At 40.7% G+C, this 21,074-nt stretch overlaps 1 protein-coding gene across 2 annotated transcripts; it reads left to right on the top strand.

The window, feature by feature from the left end:
- Positions 1–387: 387 nt before the first annotated feature.
- Positions 388–9,726, top strand: napba (N-ethylmaleimide-sensitive factor attachment protein, beta a). 2 transcript variants are annotated; one of them, XM_034135965.1, is made up of 10 exons: positions 388–669; positions 2,947–3,026; positions 3,513–3,629; positions 4,430–4,476; positions 5,025–5,102; positions 5,218–5,273; positions 6,762–6,846; positions 7,017–7,121; positions 7,319–7,387; positions 8,831–9,726. In XM_034135965.1, the coding sequence occupies exons 1-10, from the start codon at positions 572–574 to the stop codon at positions 8,981–8,983; spliced, it is 888 nt and encodes a 295-aa protein (XP_033991856.1). In that variant the 5' UTR covers positions 388–571; the 3' UTR covers positions 8,984–9,726. The 2 variants fall into 2 exon arrangements, with proteins under 2 accessions (XP_033991856.1, XP_033991857.1); XM_034135966.1 differs by lacking the exons at positions 388–669; positions 2,947–3,026; positions 4,430–4,476 and having other exon boundaries at positions 3,522–3,629.
- The last annotated feature ends 11,348 nt before the right edge of the window (positions 9,727–21,074 follow it).

The following is a 21,074-nucleotide window of genomic DNA, read 5'->3' as shown; positions in this document are numbered from 1 at the left end:
TTTGTTGTGCAAAAGGTAGAAATGTATATTTGGTTCGGGCAGCACCTCACCACTGCTATAGAGAAAAACACACTTTTATAATGTACAAAGAATCATATGTTAATATTGTTTACTTATAGATATTTGTATTATGGAGTACTCTGTGATTTAATATTGTGCATTCTTTAGATACTCCATAGATACCCTCAGTAGATACTAGATTTCCCCTCCAGTGAGATGGCATTTATATATATTGGTATTTTCATCATTGTTAAGGACAAAAGAAAATACTCAAATGTCAGATATAGGCCTTTGTTTTGGGTCAAGTCTATTTACGATTGTCACATTTTGCACCACACAGTTGCACTCCCCTTCTTCCCCAGCAGATGTCAGCAATGATCCCCGGATGTCCTTCCTCTCTCTCCGTAGAAAAAGAGCTGCAGCCCCTCAGCATCAGCACCCCAGCAGACACTCATCTCCTCCTCCTCCTCCTCCTCTTCCTCCTCCACAGCTCTGCTCCTCTGCTCCTCTTCTCCACTGCGGAACATCGGCCTGATCTCTTCCAGCTTCTCCTCCAGAGGCAGACCCAGACATGGATAACTCCGGAAAAGAGAAGGAGGCCATGCAGCTGATAGCTGAGGCCGACAAGAAGGTCAAAGCGTCCGGATCCTTCCTCGGGGGGATGTTCGGGTAATCTTGTCTCTGTTTACCTCCCTCTGTCATTTTGGATTCGTGCACACAGGGCCTCTCAAAGCCTGTCAAATGCTGCTGCTTATCCCAAAATCTCGGGGGCTTTAATAATATAATATCCTTATAATAATAGTGATGCGTCTCTGCAGAGGCCAGATGTAACCCTGCATTGTTCTTATTCATTTATATAATTTAGTCTGAGCATGATTTATCTTCCTCTGTGTGACATTGCAAGATTTTGCTGTCATGGTTCGTCAGCTGTATCCCCAAAAAGATATGAGCTGTCCTCGCGGGTAATGTGGCTCGCGCTTCGTGGAGAATGTAAATGTGACACATCGATGATGTAGCGCGGGGAGCGTCGAGCGTGAGGCCGGGGAAGAGGTGCGGGGAGGCGGGGAGAGCAGCGCAGAGGCCGGTGTGCGGGGAACCATCGGAGGGGGTGCGGGGGATGAGTGTGTGTGTGTGTGTGTGTGTGTGTGTGTGTGTGTGTGTGTGTGTGTGTGTGTGTGTGTGTGTGTGTGTGTGTGTGTGTGTGTGTGTGTGTGTGTGTGTGTGTGTGTGTGTGTGAGCGGATGGGGGGCCTTCATGTGTGGGAGGGGCGTATGTTTACATGTTAAATGGAAACACTGTTATATAAATGTGATGATATGATATGTATTTGTTGATTGATTGGTTGATTGATTGGTTGATTGATAAATGTATTGATTGGTCCTTTCCAAGAGGGATAACGGCTGCATTATTGATTTGAGGAAGCTGTAGGATCTATATATCCTACCTCATAATGATGTTGAGTAGTACAATTTTATATTTTCTACATGTATGTTCACGTCAAAATAGATATAACGATATAACAATTAACAGAAAATGAATTTACAACAATTTTTTCAATCAATAAAACATCTAAGTCTTTCATAAAACCAACGTAATGACATGTGAAGATGTCACATTGGGACATGTTTTACTTTTATTGGACTGTATCAAAGCAAACCGTTAGTAAAGAAAATAACCGACAGATTGATCAATTGTTAGCTTTAGCCATCATTTATTTTATTCATCCATAAAATCAGGGTGACTACGGTGTTATAGACCAACTCAAATATCAGAAATCTAAATAACTAAATTACAATTTTATAGAATATAGATTACTGATATATATCGATTTGTTCTGACGTCACAGTCGGCCTCAATTTCGATCCGATTCAAATGGAGATGAATGGTGGCACATGAAAGATGTATCGATAATTTCACTCTGCATGATGTCATAACATCCTTAATCATAGAATCAATGCACATTGATGTATACTTACACCCTTATTAATAACCACAAGAAAACAACTAAAACCTCAGGCATCAAAACAGCTTTAACACAATGAAGTATTGTTAGTTTTAAATGTAATAAGCTGTCTGTTTATAGCCAGTATCCTCAACAACAGAAATGGGTCCCATCTGTTTTCACAACATGCGTGGACGATGTTTCTAATGAGCCTCAGTCCTGACGATAGGAAGCAGACTTGGATGTATTGGTTTTGACAGGTTGTGAAGGTCATATGTAGAAAAAAAGCCAACCTAACCCTAACCCTGAAAATGAACAAGAGAGGGCCCCTTTAAAAAAACATAATGGAAGACTTCAGCCTCCTTCAATCTACTTCTGCACAGAGAGACATTAACTTCATTGATTCAATAATGGTGTGTGTGTGTGTTTGTGTGTGTGTGTGTGTGTGTGTGTGTGTGTGTGTGTGTGTGTGTGTGTGTGTGTGTACGTCACATTTAACATAACTCTATTATGGCAAACGCACATTAATCGCTTTCAAACGTGTAACCTGGTTCTGTTTCTAGTTGTGCTCCATTTGTTTGTTCCTCGTCAAAGACTTGCATAGCTCTAGGTTCATACTATATCACATGATCAAATATACATGAGGCAAGAATCAGATAAAGGATGAATGCTTCATAGGAGGAACAGATTTCTCTCAGCTGCAGGGTGAACGTTTCCTCTGCTGACCTCTGCAGTGATGTCACCCAAGTTAAATAACAACGTCATAGTTATGCCTCATAAACAGTGTTACAAATGCTGCTATATATCTGAGTTTGCAACAATACATTTAACAGTCAAACAAATGTATTAAATAAATGGTTGATTTTCTTTGACTCTGTGGTCTGTGTGTGTGTGTGTGTGTGTGTGTGTGTGTGTGTGTGTGTGTGTGTGTGTGTGTGTGTGTGTGTGTGTGTGTGTGTGTGTGTGTGTGTGTGTGTGTGTGTGTGTGTGTGTGTGTGTTATAGGGGGAACCATAAAGTGGAGGATGCCTGTGAAATCTACGCCAGAGCAGCCAACATGTTTAAGATGGCAAAGAACTGGAGTGGTAGGTGACACACACACACACACACACACACACACACACACATATTAACCTCACTTATTCCCACTGCGCTCTGAAAGAATAAACAGATACATCTCTGCTAAAATAAGCAAACACCTACACGTTTATCCAACAGGATATAATGATTCAGTTGTAATACCACATACAGAAATATGATAATTAAACACACACAAACAAACACACACACACCGTGGATTATTTTATGGAAATTTAGGACAGTATGGTGATAAGATATGACGTTTCATGGCTGCAGGAATGAGTGTTTGCGCCAGATAGGGCAGATGTGCCAATAATAGCTCACGCTGTGCAGAATTTAGAGGCTTAGATGTGTGTTTTGATGATGTGTGTGTGTGTGTGTGTGTGTGTGTGTGTGTGTGTGTGTGTGTGTGTGTGTGTGTGTGTGTGTGTGTGTGTGTGTGTGTGTGTGTGTGTGTGTGTGTGTGTGTGTGTGTGTGTGTGTGTGTGTAGCCGCAGGGAATGCGTTCTGTCAGGCCGCTCGGCTCCACATGCAGCTGCAGAACAAACTGGACTCGGCCACCAGCTTTGTCGACGCCGGCAACGCCTTCAAGAAGGCCGACCCACAGGGTGAGCAAACACACACACACACACACACACACACACACACACACACAAATCTCAGGTATATCTCATCTGTTTATATTTCATTATCTCCAAATTTAAGTTTACTTTTACTTTTGCTATTTTTATTTACCTTTTGATACTTGTATTTTTCTCCTTTCTACTTAAAAACATTTGAAAACAGGACTTTTTTTCATTTTTTCTGCTACTATGTATCATCTTATCAATTTAACGTCAGCTGCACATAGTCCCTTGATCCTCCTTGGCAACGGTCTGTTCTCTTTAGCAACGGTCTGTTATCGAAAATTAGCAGACCTATGGAATGTCCAGATTGACCAATGAGAATGGAGTATTCAATTTAACCGTGTCACAGATTAGAAGATAATTTGTACACTGTGGTATTAGACCTTTTACTTCAGTATTTGAGTAGTTTTTCCACTACTGGTGTGAATTTACCTCTCTTCATATTTTAATGTAAGACTCGAGGGGAAGCCTGTGGATCAGAGTCAGGACCCTGAGGAGGTTTCATTCAAAGATTAAACTCGGTTTGCTCGAGGAAAAATGATATCATGCTGCTGCAGCCTCACTGTGATTTAATGAAATACTACGGGTTAGCAGGTGATAGCCGCCGGGGAGGAAACTCTTCAGTTCTTCTTGGATTTACAACATAACATTACATTTAGCTGATGCTTTTATCCAATGTGTTACAATTGACCATGAAGACACAAACTGAGAACAGCAAATAAATAAATATGATCTTTTGAAAGTATTTTAACCTCCTTTCTCTCTTATCTGTCTTCTTCCAGAGGCCATCAACTGTCTAAACCAGGCCATTGACATCTACACCGATATGGTAAGCCTTCAACCAAGGAGGGGTGCAGGAATGAGTCCTTAACTGGGTAATGAGTCAGCATTTTAGCACTTCCTGTTCCCTCGTCTTGAAGTCAATAGTTATTTTAATGTGTTTTTGGTTGGAGGACTGAAAAAGGTCTGTGGTTAACACAAGCCCAAGAGATTTTAACGTTTTGTTCTACCACATAAAATACGTCAGGAACCCTGAACATTAGCCACCTTTAGCTTAGCGCTATTGACGTGAAACCATGTGATTGTACTGTATTTCATTTATAACGTTAACTTTATACTTCAAAAATCATAAACTGGTGTTAATATGTGAAGATTATCCTTCTGAACAAAACTTGTAAGTATCATAAACATTGGTTTGCCAGATTGTTTATTTTCTCCAATAATCCAAATGGAAAAACCCCATTGGCTTTCTGTGTAGGGAACCAGGGAGATGCTACCTTCAGGGTCCACTTCAGAAACAGGAAATCCCTGCTCCATTCTATTAAAGGCTTCTTATGAATATTGAATAATACCTCTTATCTTTGTCTCATGCTACAGGGTCGGTTTACCATCGCAGCAAAACATCACATCACTATAGCCGAGATTTACGAGGCCGAGCTGGTCGATATCGAGAAGGTACGTGAAGGGGAAAATCATTATTTTCTGTTTTCTGTACTCAATTTTTAACCTTTTTTTTATATGTTTTTGTTGAATTGAAGTCATCATCTTCTGTTTTATATGTGTCTTTCAGGCCATTGCCCACTATGAGCAGGCAGCAGACTACTACAAGGGAGAGGAATCTAACAGGTACATTATTTCATAAAACTTACAAATGCATTAAAAAGAGCTAAATAGATTTCAGTCAGACAACTCACGTGTTTCCTAATATGTTTATTAGAAGCAGCATATAGTTTGAGTTTGGCCTCTAGGCTCGGAGTGATGGTTAGATAACTATCCCCGAGCCTACAGGTGGAAGCTGTGGTGAAAGCTGTGGTGAAAGCTGTGGTGAAAGTTGGGGTGGAAGCTGGGGTGGAAGCTGTGGTGAAAGCTGTGGTGAAAGCTGGGGTGGAAGCTGGTGTGGAAGCTGGGGTGGAAGCTGGTGTGGAAGCTGGGGTGGAAGCTGGGGTGGAAGCTGGGGTGGAAGCTGGGGTGGAAGCTGGGGTGGAAGCTGGGGTGGAAGCTGGGGGGGGAAGCTGGGGTGGAAGCTGGTGTGGAAGCTGGGGTGGAAGCTGGTGTGGAAGCTGGTGTGGAAGCTGGGGTGGAAGCTGGGGTGGAAGCTGGGGTGGAAGCTGGGGTGGAAGCTGGTGTGGAAGCTGGTGTGGAAGCTGGGGTGGAAGCTGGTGTGGAAGCTGGTGTGGAAGCTGGGGTGGAAGCTGGGGTGGAAGCTGGGGTGGAAGCTGGGGTGGAAGCTGGGGTGGAAGCTGGTGTGGAAGCTGGGGTGAAAGCTGGGGTGGAAGCTGGTGTGGAAGCTGGTGTGGAAGCTGGGGTGGAAGCTGGGGTGGAAGCTGGGATGGAAGCTGGGATGGTGGGGGGGGCAGGCGAGCAGCAACAACATGAAACACAGCAGCAGGAACATGAACGTAGCAATAGCAAGTGAACACAGCAGCAGCAGCATAGCGAGGCAGAGGCAGGAAGACCTGGCAGCTTAAATAGAGCGGCATGTTTAGGAGAATGTGTTTGGTTGGTTGTAAGAGGGACGAGGTGCGTCACGTGTTAATGTATGATTGGTGCTCGAGTTGACTGCCTGAACTAGCTCGCAGGCATCGCCCCATTAGTTGAAATATACAATTTGGCAGCAGAGCATTGATATGCAACTAATTAAAGAATTGAGTGATTGTTAAAGTCCCCTTTTAAGCAATATATGACAAAATAATAAAAAATACAATTGAAAAAATTGAAAAATGCATCAAAAAGGGTTATTTTTATATTGAAAGGAGCTGCATAGTGCTAGAAAAAAAGTTAATGTAATGTGCAAGATGTATTTATAACGAAGTATAATCGTTGTTATGAAAATGCATGATGGTGCATGAATATAAGTATATTATATTCTAATCAGATATAGTGTTGCAGTAAAGTTTGATGCTGACGGTGCACTGGAAGAAGACTCATTAACATTTTGCTGAATAATTGCTGAGTAATGCTGACTCATGCTCCCTTGTTGCAACAAGCCTGATGACCTTTTGCATCATCCATTATCTAAATTAGACTTCTTTGAAAGCTCAGCTCGGGAAATACTAAGATGTAATAGTGATACACGGAATACATGATGGCTTTTCTTTGTCTGTGTGTTTCCAGCTCAGCCAACAAATGTCTCCTGAAGGTCGGACACTACAGCGCTCAGCTGGAACAGTACCCCAAAGCTATCGAAATATACGAACAGGTCATTCATTATTTATTGTTAGAAAAATATCACTCGTCACCGGCTTGAGCTTCAATAATCAGGATACATGTATTTTTTATCCTTGCAAGAATGGAAGTAATCATCACATACAGAGCATTTGGTACTGAAGTATGATATCTGAGTACTTCTTCTTCCACCTCTTGTTCCAGGTTGCTATGAACACCATGGACAATCCTCTGTTAAAGTATAACGCCAAAGAGTATTTCTTCAAGGCTTCACTGTGTCATTTCATCGTGGACGAACTGAATGCCAAGGTAACACACACACACACACACACAGAAAGAAAACACCACTTACACATATACGTCCTGAGATACAGATGTCTGGTGACAGTTATGTACTATTTTAACCTTTCAATCTCTCCTTCAATGTGTGTGTGTGTGTGTGTGTGTGTGTGTGTGTGTGTGTGTGTGTGTGTGTGTGTGTGTGTGTGTGTGTGTGTGTGTTGCAGTTGGCCATAGAGAAGTATGAGGAGATGTTTCCAGCCTACTCAGACTCCAGAGAGCTGAAACTCTTAAAGGTAAATGTATTGCATATATAAATACACTTTTTTATACCATATGAGCGCTCCTACGTCACAGCATTTGAAAGTCATATCGCTGATTTGCAGAAACATGGCCGAGTAAACGAGGATTTAAAACTAAAAACATTTCATTATGCTCACACACTGTCACTCAATGTTAATATCTTGTGTGGCTACAGTTAATGGTAGTTCATTTTTATAAAAATTATGTTTTTTTGTTGTTCTCTGCTGGGTTAACTTCTCACCTTGCTGCAGCGATGTACAGGAAATGACTTTAATCAAGGTTTTTTTTTAACGTGTTGTTGGTTAGAAGCATGAAATAAGGTCTGTGGTTAACACAAGCTGAAGAGATTCTCACTTTGATCTCTATAACATAAAATATGTCACTAAATACCTCACTGGTGAATTTACAAACGGCGGTTGCTAACCAGTGTCTACATGAGACGACTAAATGTCACCACACCCCACATTAGCCGCCTTTAGCTGAGCGGTGATGATGCACAGCCATGCTACCATGATGTAGTTCCTTTATAGCCTAACGTTAGCATTTACTTGTACCAATTGCATTTACACTTCAAAAATCACAAAGTGGTGTTAATAAGTGGAGATTATCCTGCTGAACAAAACATATAAGTATCATAAATGTGTGTTTGCCACAGAGATCCAAAATCCTAGGGAGAAATCCTAGTGGCTTTTTGTGCAGGGAACCCTTTAATAATAATGCATTTTATTTATAGAGCGCTTTCCTTGAAACTCAAGGACACTTTACAGAGTAGAAATTCATAAAAACAACACATTTAAAATATATAAAACACAACATTAATTACAGATTAAAGCAGTTCTGAAGAGGTGAGTTTTGATTTGTGATTTTGAACATGGTGAGATCGGGGCAGTTAACTCCTAGGTCAAAATGTCTGTCATCGCTGTGCCTCTCTATTAAAGGTCCCATACTGTTTTTCATCAATATATCACAGGTCTCAGATATATCCAGAGCCTGTCTCTGATTGGCTGAAACACCAAACAGATCATTGCAGCATCCCATAATCCCCTCTGTTTCAGCCCTGTTTCCAAAGTGCTGATTCTCTGTCTGTTACTTTAGATGAAAATAAGGAGCCCCTCCCCACGCCCCTCTGAGAGAGATTTGGTTAAAAAGAACACAATGGTGCTCTAGGAGGAGATTCAGGTGATAAGGGGGGGGGGCTAATGGTTACACAAGCCAACAAATCGTTATGACATCATAAAGTGGCCAAAATCTGATCAGCTCATTTTCAGACAGGTTTTTATAGAAATGGATCAGGACAAAAAGAGAGAGAATCTTTTTTCCTGAAACTTTCAGAATCTCTTTACACAGAGGGGACACATGTTGATGTAGAAGAGACATGAAGAAGTGGATTTTGCACAATAGGTGACCTTTAAAGTCTTGTGTGTTTCCTGCCACAGAAACTCCTAGACGCCCACGAGGAGCAGAACAGCGAGGCGTTCACGGAGGCGGTGAAGGAGTACGACTCAGTGTCACGTCTGGACCAATGGCTGACCACGATGCTGCTGCGCATCAAAAAGACCATCCAGGGAGACGCCGGGGACCTGAAATAGAGAAGAAATCATTTAAAATATAAAGGGGGCAGACAAGGGTAGAGGGGGTGGTAAAGGGGGGAGGATGAAGGGAGTGTTTTTGGTGGAAGAAAGGTTTAAAAAAAACACAGAAAGATGAATGGGGAGGGAGGGGGAGACTGAGGGAGTTTACAGTTGTACATATCAGTCTGCATGTGACCCCCCAATAGCTAAGCATCACCTTTGAACCCCCCCTGTGTCCCTGCTCCTTCAGTATTGCTCCACAGGTGTGTGTGAGAGAGTGTGTGAGAGTGTGTGTGAATTATAACACTATTTGATGGGATGGCGTGCAGCTCATATCACATATAAGAAAATATATGTTATTAAAACGGATGTTATTTATGAGATATTTATTGTCGATACTGAAATCATTGTTTATTAAGGTACTCAGTGTGTCGATCTGTCTGAATATTTTAGGTAATAGCCCCTCTCCTCCCTCCTCTCACTCCCCTCTCCTTTACCTGTCGTTCCTCTGTCACCCGCTGTCTTTTCCTCAACCCCTGAGTCAGTGATATCGCCTCGTTGTGATTGGTTGGTTCTTTGTGTTCGCCCCGCCCCCCTCCACGTCACTGCCTCGTTTGTGCATGTCTGTTGTCATGTTGATGTAAGTGTTCTCCGTGTCGTGCTAACGTGTGAACAACATACATGTAGCCTGGTATCATTTGTGTGCAATCAGTAAATATGTACCTACGAGTTGAAATAAAAACATCATCGCTCCAGATATATCCGGCTGCTTTCTGGTTTATTTTTCGGGCATTTGGTATAATTATATGTGGGTTGTTCAGTGGTGTAAAGTAACTAAGTACATTTACTCAAGTACTGTACTTAAGTATACGTTTGAGGTACTTGTACTTGAGTATTTCAATGATTTGCTGCTTTGTACTTCTACTCCACTTCAGTTCAGACGTAAATCGTGTACTTTTACTCCACTACATTTATTTAATACTTTTTGTTACTAGGCAGATTTCTTTTAATAATGTGAAATATAATCAAGTGTTAAATCAGACTTTAGTTCCACCTGGAGTAAATGCACAAGCTACCCTGCAGTATACAAAGTCATTACAACTAGCTGCAACTTTACCATCATATATATTATTCTGAAATGGACCAATCTGCACAATGAGTGTTACTTTAAGTATATTTTGATGCTAATACTTTTGTACTTATACTTCAGTAACATTTTGAATGCAGGACTTTTACTTGTAACAGAGTATTCCTACACTAGGTAGGAGGTACTTATATTTTTACTCAAGTACAAGATCTGAGTACTTCCCCCACCTGGCTGTTACTCAAATATCTTCTTTTTTTATACAAAAATATACTGACGAAAAGGAAGCAACAAGCAACTTTTCTTTACAGTTATTTTCTTTTCTTAATTGAAGCTTTGGGGACCCGCTAGATTAGGAAATACACACAGAACAACACAACCACATTTTTTATATTTCATTAAACATGGATTTTGTTTTCTAAAATCTAAGAAACTGTATGTAATTTTTTTAATAATATCTAAAAATATTTTTACATTTCACACACAAATCTTTTTTTTACCTCATCTGTCCTCACGAGGAACAAAAGACAAAACTACTTTCTGTTACACATCATTTTTTTCTTGTGCACACCTGCTCCTTGGAGGTGATTGTTGTCACACCAGCCTACGAAGTTCTCCACGGGGTCCCTGTACTCCTCCTCGTTGTCATCTGTGATGCAGCTGACGATGGAGGAGTCATCGGAGAACTTCTGTAGGTGGCATGAGCTGGACTTGTATATATTTATTTCATATTTGACTGCCAACACACTGCTCTTCGAGGCTCTGAGGGCTGACATGATTTAATCCTGTTTAAGATTCAAGGCTTTTAATGTAACATATTATATATATTATATCATATTATGACATCTTAGGTCACAGGCTCCTCCAACAGTGCAACACAATAAAACAGATAAGATAGTGCAAGTAAATACACATAAAATAGAATAGAAATAGTGCAAGGAGAGTCTATATACAAGTAATTGGAATATGATATATTAGATAAATAATTTGTAAGTTGCAACTGGATGAATGTTATGGATGTTCTTTCAAAAGTTCAGGTGTTTAAGAGGCTTCGTTTTCCTAATCACGCTCTCTGTTGTGACACGGACACATCAGTCTCCTGAGAGTCTCTCTGTTCCTCCACACAGCGAACACCCCGGCCCCCAGCAGGGAGGAAGCCAGTGCTTTGATCACAGCGCCCAACACTTCGATCCGGAGTCCAGAGTCTGCATGGAGGAACAGAATCATGCCGGCTTCACTATCTTCCTCACTTACTGCGTTATTCATCCTGCAGGTGAAGTTCTCCACGTGTCCATGCTCTTCCTCGGTGACGGTCATGACTACCCAGTCTCACACAAAAACATGTAATAGCTACGTTGGTCGACCGGGCAAAACGTAGTATATTCACAAATAACCCTCTCAAGACGTAACATTGATACAATAGGTGCTTTCACACCAAGTACTTTCCCCAGGAATAGTTCCCGGAACTTAGTTCCCCGGAACTCTTTAATTCCTGAACTATCTAGTAGATCACGTTCACACCGGAATAAGTCCCTGAGGGAGGATTACGCAAATGAAGCCGCTGACGTCACTTCTTCTTCTGCTTTGGGTTTACTGGCAGGTCGCAAACATCTTCACTGTGTATACTGCCACCCGAAGTCCCGGAGCCCCCCGGCCAGAATCGCCAGAAGCGCCGACACCTCCTCATCTCCACCGCTCCCATGTTTTCTTTTGTGTTGCCATAACTTAGTCTCTCTCCGTTGGTGCGCTGGGCTAATGCTAATGCTAATAATGCTAATGCGAGCAAATAAAATGGCGGCTTCACAAAACCTTTCGGAGTTTTACGGGGAGTGGTTTGCAATTCGCCCAGCCAATCAGAAATTGGAATCTTTTCCTCCCCAGGAAAGTACCATCTGTTAAGGAATAATTCTTCTAGATATCTAACCTTTTACTCTGACATATGTTATCTCCTCTAAGGAAAGGCCTTGGTGCCATATGTGTTGTTGTCACCAGTGTGAGACCGGTCAACTTGACTGGCACGTAGGGTAATTGTTGTGAGAACACTGAAGCATTTCTTTATCGGTGTTTGTGGGCTCTCGGATGTGAAATCCTTGAGGCCATGAGCGTTGGACGCAGATGATTCAGTGTTTAGTCTACTCCTTCAGAGATGTTGATTCTCTGTGAACCTGTTAAAAGGTCTAGCATAGAGAGAGGTTCTTCAGAATTGACGTGGCAACTCTACCGTGTGGTCAGAACCTCTGACTCTTTGATTTGTGATGTGAATCCTCCGGCCGAATACTCTGAATAAACCCATCAGTGTTTGACATCAAAGCTCCAACTCTCACCGTGTCTCCTTCCTGAGTCGGTGACTCCATGCATTACTACACAGAAGTTTCCTCCACAAATTGGCGTTGTCGGCAGGATACCAACAGATCTTCAGAGACTGGTAAGTGTGATTTCAAATCTACATTTGGACATTGCCTTACCAGAATCTGTGATTGACGGTATCCTAAAATTATCTGTGAAGCTAAGCGGCTGCGTTTCGTTTTGGTTAATGAACATTTGGGGCTAGTAACCCCAGGGGATCATCCAGGGACTCTGTCTTGGCTGGTTCCCTCTGTGTGTGATGCTCGGACGTATGTGCCGTGCAGGCATACACGGAGATGTTTAAAAAAAACCTTAATGAGGGCAGCAGTAAAGTGGAACTTCTGTGTGAAATCAAAATAGAGATTTGTAATGAACAAATCGCCGAGATTCCGGGGGTTTCAGCGGCCAACACTAGCAGTTAACTAAAGCAGCCAGAGATATTACCCCCAGCGCCTCTAAAAAAAACACGGCTCCAGCTGCTGCGGCTCCGGGGAATGTGTGTCAAATACCTCCCCGTATCTGCATGAGCTGGTGAAATGAACTCAGAGGGAGAAAATCACAGCTTTTGTCTATAACTTTAACTCACACCACCGCCGTCTCTATTAAAAACGAGACGGTTTAAAAGCACTCTCGTGGCTTGTGGCCATTTACGACGTGCTGGCAGGTGCGAGGTGCGTGCATTACCTGATGCGACAGGCTCCCTACATTGCTGAGGAGCTGATGTCGGTCCGGGGTGCATACATAAAATTATAGGCTAATTGATCATGGGTGGGCAGTGGTATGCAAGTGTAGAGCAAAACTGTGTTTCATCATTGGGATGAGCATGATGGGAGGTGTGTAGGCTGGTCGAGTAGGACTACAGTTAACTGTGTGGTTTCGGATAGAAAGGGTAGAGGAAAAAAGTCTATGTGCTCCAGATCGGGGGGGCATAGCACCACTAGAGCAGGGATAGTGGAGTCGCAAGAGGATAAGCTAGTTATTGCTCTTGGACGGTCTTCAGGCACCGATCTAAGGACTTGTATACAAGGGTGGAGGTACGAGTCAAGGTACCCCACTGGGTTCCCATTGGGAGAGATCAAATAGTCCCTACCCCCTCTGAAACCTCTTTAATCCGGACTAAATTGAGCTGGATGAACTTTGCTGTTGCATTGTTGTTTATTATGAGTTCATCATGTTTGTTTGTCTGATTGTTTGTATCAGGGGTCTATATTGGTTTGTCTAACCGCCGTCTTGTGCATGTTTTGTAACAACTAATAATGAATCAGTCCATAGCCAGGGTAAAATAAACTAAGCTTTAGTTAACTCACCAAAAGTAAATGACTTGAGAAAGATAAATAATATATAGTGTTTTGCAAAATTCTGGTAGTATAGATGTGCTGCAAAATGAAAATAAATAGCAAAAGAGTGTTTTATGTCCTGCATCTGAGTGTGCAGAGGAAACGTAAACAAGAAGCACACTGTTCAGGGTGTGCGCTGCATCTGAGTGTGCAGAGGAAATGTAAACAAGGAGCACACTGTTCAGGGTGTGCGCTGTAGGTGTAAGAAGAAGAGAAGAATATATTACTTTAAGAATACATTCTTAAATTGTATTGCTGGTATGTTAAGATATGTTTGTGACCTTTTATAAACCCTATGCCCCGTCCTGCACCCTGAGACCCTCAGAGGCATCACTGCTGGTCGTAAAAAACCCTGCCTGAGGAGGTCAGGGTGGCAAAATCTGTCTGCTGTTTTAGGTCAATGTTGTATTATTTGTTTCATTTATTCTTAAATCTATGTATTGTATGGTAATAATGAAAAAAACGTAATGTATTGAACACATTCCGAAACAAAGCTGATAAGACAGAACTAGACTCAGACATAATACAAATTATTGTTGAAACCTTTTGCGCTGTTGCTGCAAAATGGAAACTTTGTTGATTATCTGTTCCAACTGGCCACTGGATTCAGATAATTAATATAAGTTGAAGTTTAATTACAGTTTTAAATATAGTTTAACATTCTTTATTAAACTGCTTCAAATGATTTCTCGTATCAACCAATTGGTCTCCAGAGACATTACTAAAATTCTAATAGTTGTTAAACTACTGACAAGTTTTCTGAAACCGAGCTTATAAACAAAAGAGTAAAGGTCGCTGGTTAAGCCAGGATCTATATATTTGTTGACGTTTTCATTACAGTGTGCATAATAAATGTGTTAAATGAATTGAGCAATTATTTAAAAAGTATAATGTTGCAATCTCTTTACAATAAGTAATTACAGTTAAACAAAATAGATGTTGTTTTCCAAGGGCCTCTCCTTCACAGCCCTACACTTTAAATCATGAGACTTTCAAATCATAACAGACAGAGATCGGTATCACTTTGTGTTGCAAGCCAAATCCATGTAAAGGTTCTACTTGAGCCCAATTTAAATACCATAAAGAAAGTATTGAACCCAGCTCAAGCTAAATGTCAAATGTATTTAATTAATGTACAAGTGTTTTGATTTATTTCAAATGTTCCAGTCTAGCTTCTTTCGAGTTCAGTCTAAGCAACAAATTGTTTCTCATAACATTCTCACTGCTGTCCCAAATGTTTTAACCTTGGGCAGACAAGCTGTTCACACACCCACACACACACACACACTTTGGATAAGTAGTCACCTTATCCACATTGTAAATGGTTGCCTTCTTTAAAGTTATTTGTAATTTAAGATTAATTATTAAATTAAATGTGGTACATAAGATAAAATAAATAAAATAACTTGACTTGATCATTTTGTTCACAACATTAGACCTGTCCTCTAATCTCTACTAGAATAAGATAAGTGTGCATGTGTGGATGTTTTAACACTCCTGTAATGTACCTAATCTTGATATCTTTTTCATTACAGAGCTGGGAAAATGGTGTATTGATTAGATTCTGATCCGTGCAAGTCCAATTTTGACTGACTTTAGTTCTAATGTTAATGTTAATTTGACTTCAACCCATAAGTAATTATTTAAATTAACTCTAAATGTCACATGATGATGGATTAGTGTTCCACATTTCTTCCACTAATTTGTTTTACAATTAGGCTAAAGGTAAAGAGAGACATTGATAACCTTGTGTCCCTTTTGTTAGTACGTGGTTCCATTTTGTCTATGGCCTTGGACGGCTTCACTAAAAGTCACCAAGTTCTGCCCTGCTGCAGTCCGGCTGAGTGCAGTCACAGAGATGCTATGGCTGCTCTACATGACATTAATGGTCTGGTCTGAATGGACACCATTTCCTGCTCCCAGAGAGAATGACACTCCTCAAACTGAACATTACAGCCGTTGATACTGTCTCACATGGGTCTGCTCCCCCCCACTGAGCCATGAACTGAAAGCATGACATCTGCTATGAACACTTGGAAGCCTCCCTGTCACACCAGCACCAACCCTTGGGTCAGTCAGATGAGACTAACGGCTTCACTTAGGGCATTTGGTTCAGATACATGACTCTCGTTACCGCAGAGTGGGTTGTTTTTAAGGCTATTCATACTGCTATGATGCCTGTAAGTTGGCGAGCTGGTAAAAGCCCCTACTATTGTTCAAATAGGCCTAATGTCAGGGGTCTCTTAATGTCTAGTTCTACATGTATTCACATTATATAGACAATGTTTCCACCTGGTAAAACTGAAGGCTGCACAAAACTCAGGCTACAATACAACCATTCTGTTCTGCTCTAACGATTCAATATATAGATTCTACATCAAAACAATTAGCTTTTATTGTTTCCAATGATAACGTCACCTTAAGTGGAGGAATGCAAACCTGTTTTCAAATGTAAGGTTTTGATTTTGTTTGACATTTCTCAGTAATGACACCCTCAGACACCCAATATCATTCATGCTATGCCTTCAGTAATAACTCAGATGTTAAAGGGATGAAACTTTTCCTCCCAAATCAGATATGCTTTGTTTTTCAACAAATGTATCAATTTCCTGCATAATATATGTTTATCACAATGGCTTTTTGTAAGCTGCACACAGGTGATACTGAGTCTTCTCGATTAATAGATTATAAACTATACCATGCTTAAATAGACTCCTAAGTTATTATTTCATATGTACCATATGTAAGAAAAGGGAGGGAAGAGTCAATTATATTGAGTAATTGATTTTATATTGGGTAATTTATTTCTCAAACCTATGTTTTATGGAAGAGACTAAATATTTCTGATAAACTAATATTTTATCAAAAGGTAAATGGTGAATTAATATACATTTAGAATCATTGAGAAGGGGTTATATCCACAGGGACTAGCTCACCTTTAACTTACAATAACATTTCTCTGCTAAGGACTGATGAGTATATGATTCTTGCATGTTAAATGGCTAACACAAACCTTCAAAATGATAATGTGCATGTGTCAGGAAGGCTCCCAAATAATTCTGAGGGGCCTATCCTATTTTTGTAATTAAATGATAATGTGCTAATCCATTACTTTGAGTTGTCTTCACTCAGAAAACCATCCCTATCAGGTGTTAACCCAATAACTAGGACAGCTCTCAAGGCCAAGGGTCAGAGAGAGAGGGTCACACTCTCCGGGTGCAGAGAGCACCCCCAGCCACGTGCAAGGAAGCACGAGGCCGTTCGAGATGGGATGCTTCTCTTCACCTTTCTGATAAGATGGGATGCTTCTCTTCACCTTTCTGATAAGATGGGATGCTTCTCTTCACCTTTCTGATAAGAGGGGGTTCTTCTCTTCATCTTTCTGCTCGGTGGGCTCTAGCAGACAACCCTGCAGGACGAGCGAGGGTTTCAGAGGCTTCTATAATACAATGTTCCATGTTTCTTGGAGGAGTTTGATGTCTTCCTAACCTCTCCCATCACGGGGGGGACACCTGGATGCATCAGGAATACGCAGTTGCTCTCAAGCAGATAGCAGAAGGAATACCGGCAGATGAGCCTCCGTCTCACTGGGGGGTCAGCTACAGTGCTCACTGAATGAGCCACACAAAAGCAGAGCAATTGGGGGTTGAAATATGGCGCTCTGATGAAGAAGAGTTTGAGCCAATCAGCACCTCAGTGCTAATCTACAGTATCAGGATGCCTTTACACACCAGACACTCGGTGTCATAAAGGGAGGAGGAGAACGAGTCAGGAAGCCTGACGGACATGTTCTTCCAGCTCTTGTACAAAGATGAACTTTGAATTGAATGACCAGATGTTTAAAGATGTACAATTAATGATTGTTTTTTATATTTCCAATGACCAGACATGTGTTAAATAGTGGTGATAAATATATTTAGTCAGATCAGATTAGATTTTCACACTAAACAAAATTAATAAATAAATATTCTCAGATTATAAGGTATTGAAGAATAAGGTATTTCTAATATTATAACAGATAATGTTAATATCCTTAATCATCCAGCACTCAGGCTTAACAACACTACTCTTTAATGTATTACCCATGCACAGACAGACATAAAATGATGTTTCAAGTACTAGATTAATTTCAGTTTTGGCCCAAAACAAATATTTATAATAATTAATATAACAATTATGTAGCATATTTGATCCTCAAATTAGAGAAGTATAATTTAAAGAACCCTTTCCAAGTACCATAAGTAGATGTTCAGGTAAGTATGGCTAATAAGAATAATTGATAGACTTAATTTGGTACAGATCAGTTGTAGTATTTACAAATGTATGAATTAAAGTTTTAAGAATGTTTAATTTTTCCCTTTCAGGTTGTTACACTACACGACAAATATCTGATTTTTCCTTTTCAGATTTTGAACACTGTATTTGATTAAAATGAATGTATTGATTTTTTCTAAGACTAAGTGCCTTACTCTTGACTAAAGCATAATGAAGTAAACGTAAAGTAATCCAAAAATTGAGGACACTGCAACTTTGCCGATTACAGATTGATCAAATCACCACTGTGAATGTTATGCCTTAGCTGGATCTCTTATGATCCTAAGTTTTAAATGCTTTTGACTAGTGATTGCCTTAAAGCAAATCTTTAAGCTGTTTCTGGTTTTGATTTTATAGTTTGATAAATGACATTAACTAATGGTTTAAATGATAAAAGATATTAGTTTAAAACAAATATTTTGCTATTATGTATCTGTGTTTTATGTGTGTTCATTATTATGCTTTTGACAAAAGATGCTCCAAACACTGATGAGAGATAATTTTTCCTATTATGATTGCCTGTATCAATCATTGTGATTGAATGTTTCAATCTTACTCTACTTTGTGATGTAATTGAATGTAAGGTGAGACCACACTCGAATCTGAAGACGCCTATTGATTTAAGTATTGACCAGAATTATTAGACTAATGTTTTAAGGTTATCAAAAATGATAAAAAGAGAGGAACTGTTAAGGAATAATTCTTCTAGATATCTAACCTTTTACTCTGACATATGTTATCTCCTCTAAGGAAAGGCCTTGGTGCCATATGTGTTGTTGTCACCAGTGTGAGACCGGTCAACTTGACTGGCACGTAGGGTAATTGTTGTGAGAACACTGAAGCATTTCTTTATCGGTGTTTGTGGGCTCTCGGATGTGAAATCCTTGAGGCCATGAGCGTTGGACGCAGATGATTCAGTGTTTAGTCTACTCCTTCAGAGATGTTGATTCTCTGTGAACCTGTTAAAAGGTCTAGCATAGAGAGAGGTTCTTCAGAATTGACGTGGCAACTCTACCGTGTGGTCAGAACCTCTGACTCTTTGATTTGTGATGTGAATCCTCCGGCCGAATACTCTGAATAAACCCATCAGTGTTTGACATCAAAGCTCCAACTCTCACCGTGTCTCCTTCCTGAGTCGGTGACTCCATGCATTACTACACAGAAGTTTCCTCCACACCATCTCTCTAGCAGGGACTGACGAGAGGGGGTGTAGGGCTGAAGGAGGTCAGAGATGTATGCAGGGGCTAGGGAGTGGAGAGATTTGTAGGTTAGCAGGAGGAGTTTGTACTGGATGCGTGACTTGACCGGGAGCCAGTGAAGGTGGATGAGGGTGGGGGTAATGTGTTGCCAGGGCTTAGTGCAGGTGAGGAGCCTGGAGCCTGTCCAGGGCTTTGCTGGTGACCCCGAACAGAACTCCATTGCAGTAGTCCAGGCGAGAGGAGATGAAGGTATGAATGAATGTTTCTGCAACGGGGTCAGGGAGAGAGGGCCGGAGTCTTGAGATGTTTCGAAGGTGATTGCGGTTAAACTGCCACAGGATGTTGGTGATTCGTTCAGAAGGAGGAGACCTCAGGTCTAGCGTCAGACTGCCGCCCTGTGTGAAGTATGTAGGTGTTTGTTGAGTAAAAGCAACGCTCAGATCCGCCAACAGCAGAGAAAACACGACCACTTCCCCCATGTTCACAGCTCAGTGCAGGGCGGAAAGAAGATCTGTTTCACACCAGCATCAGCCTCTCAGTTCTGTGGCTTTCTGCTTTTTGTGTCACCTGACAGCATTTCCTTTCTCTTTTTTAGAATATTGAACTCCCTCTTTTGAAGAAGATGATTCTCATCATGAGAAATACGTTTTTGTGTTGGAATTGTATTCCCAGAGTTCATATTTTACACCGTGAGTTCTAAATTAAGTATATAGGCTAGTACATGTTAAAAAACAAAATGGAAAGAAGATCTGTTTCTCACAGCAGCATCAGCCTCTGAGGTTTGTGGTTTTCCGCTTTATCTGTCACGAAACTAGACCGACGTCACTTCCTTTCTCTTTTTTACCAGACTACCTTAATTCTTTAGAAGTAAAAGATAGCAGTTTTAAGAAAGAAGGGGCGTTTTTGTCTTCTGAGTGTACTTTAAAAAATATATATATATGGCTAAGATAACCCACAGCCCACACCTGCTCGACTCAGGACTGCATGTCAGCGGAGACCCTCACTGCCGGCTTGGGAACATGTTTAATCATTTCAGCTTTAAATGTCTCACTTTCAGTGGCGAGCCGTGAGCTTTATACCTAGGCCCTCTGACCCCCACCAATTCCCTCGAAAAAAAGAAAAAAAATAGTTATTACATCACAGCGTATACTTCAGTGGAATATCAAAACAACGGCCCAGGGTGCAAAACGCATTAATGACAGCGACCCTCTACCACACAAAACAACACCTGTGAACCCAATTTGTGTTCTTTGACATTGAAAATGATATTGCATTGTGTTTGTTACTTTCGTTGCAGTTGTATTTCTTAAGTGTAATTTGGCATGCTTTTATTTTGAAGGCGAGTTCACGCTGTTGACAGGAAGTTGTTGTTGCTATAGAAACAAGAAAAGTTTCACAGCGGGCGGAACTTGTCATAAAGTCCGCGATAATAAAACCCACCCATTTAGAGGGAAGATATGATTGGTCAATTGTACTGTCATTTGACATTACTCTCTCGTTCAGTTACTATAGCGGGCCCTCTGTGAATCGCAGAGAGGGCCAGACGAGCTTCTTTCATGTAACCCTTCACATTCAACAGAGACTGAACAGGCAGATTCGAAGGATTTATTTCTTTGGAAATGTTATTTTAAATACAATTAAATCAAGTTATTTTGGTAAAACTAATGAAAAATATAACAAAAATAATATTAAAAAAATATATATTTAAAAAAAATATATATTTTTTAAATGTTTTTAAATATTATTTTTTAGAATATCTTAGGCCCTCACAGAGGGCCTAGAGGGCCCTGACGGCTCGCCACTGCTCACTTTAGACCTTGTTATTGATC

This window comes from Trematomus bernacchii, unplaced genomic scaffold, assembly GCF_902827165.1.
Source record: "Trematomus bernacchii unplaced genomic scaffold, fTreBer1.1, whole genome shotgun sequence".
In the NCBI taxonomy this organism is placed as follows: Eukaryota; Metazoa; Chordata; class Actinopteri; order Perciformes; family Nototheniidae; genus Trematomus; species Trematomus bernacchii.
The sequence above is the reverse complement of the archived record's forward strand: the minus strand, read 5'-3'. Positions and strand labels throughout refer to the sequence as shown.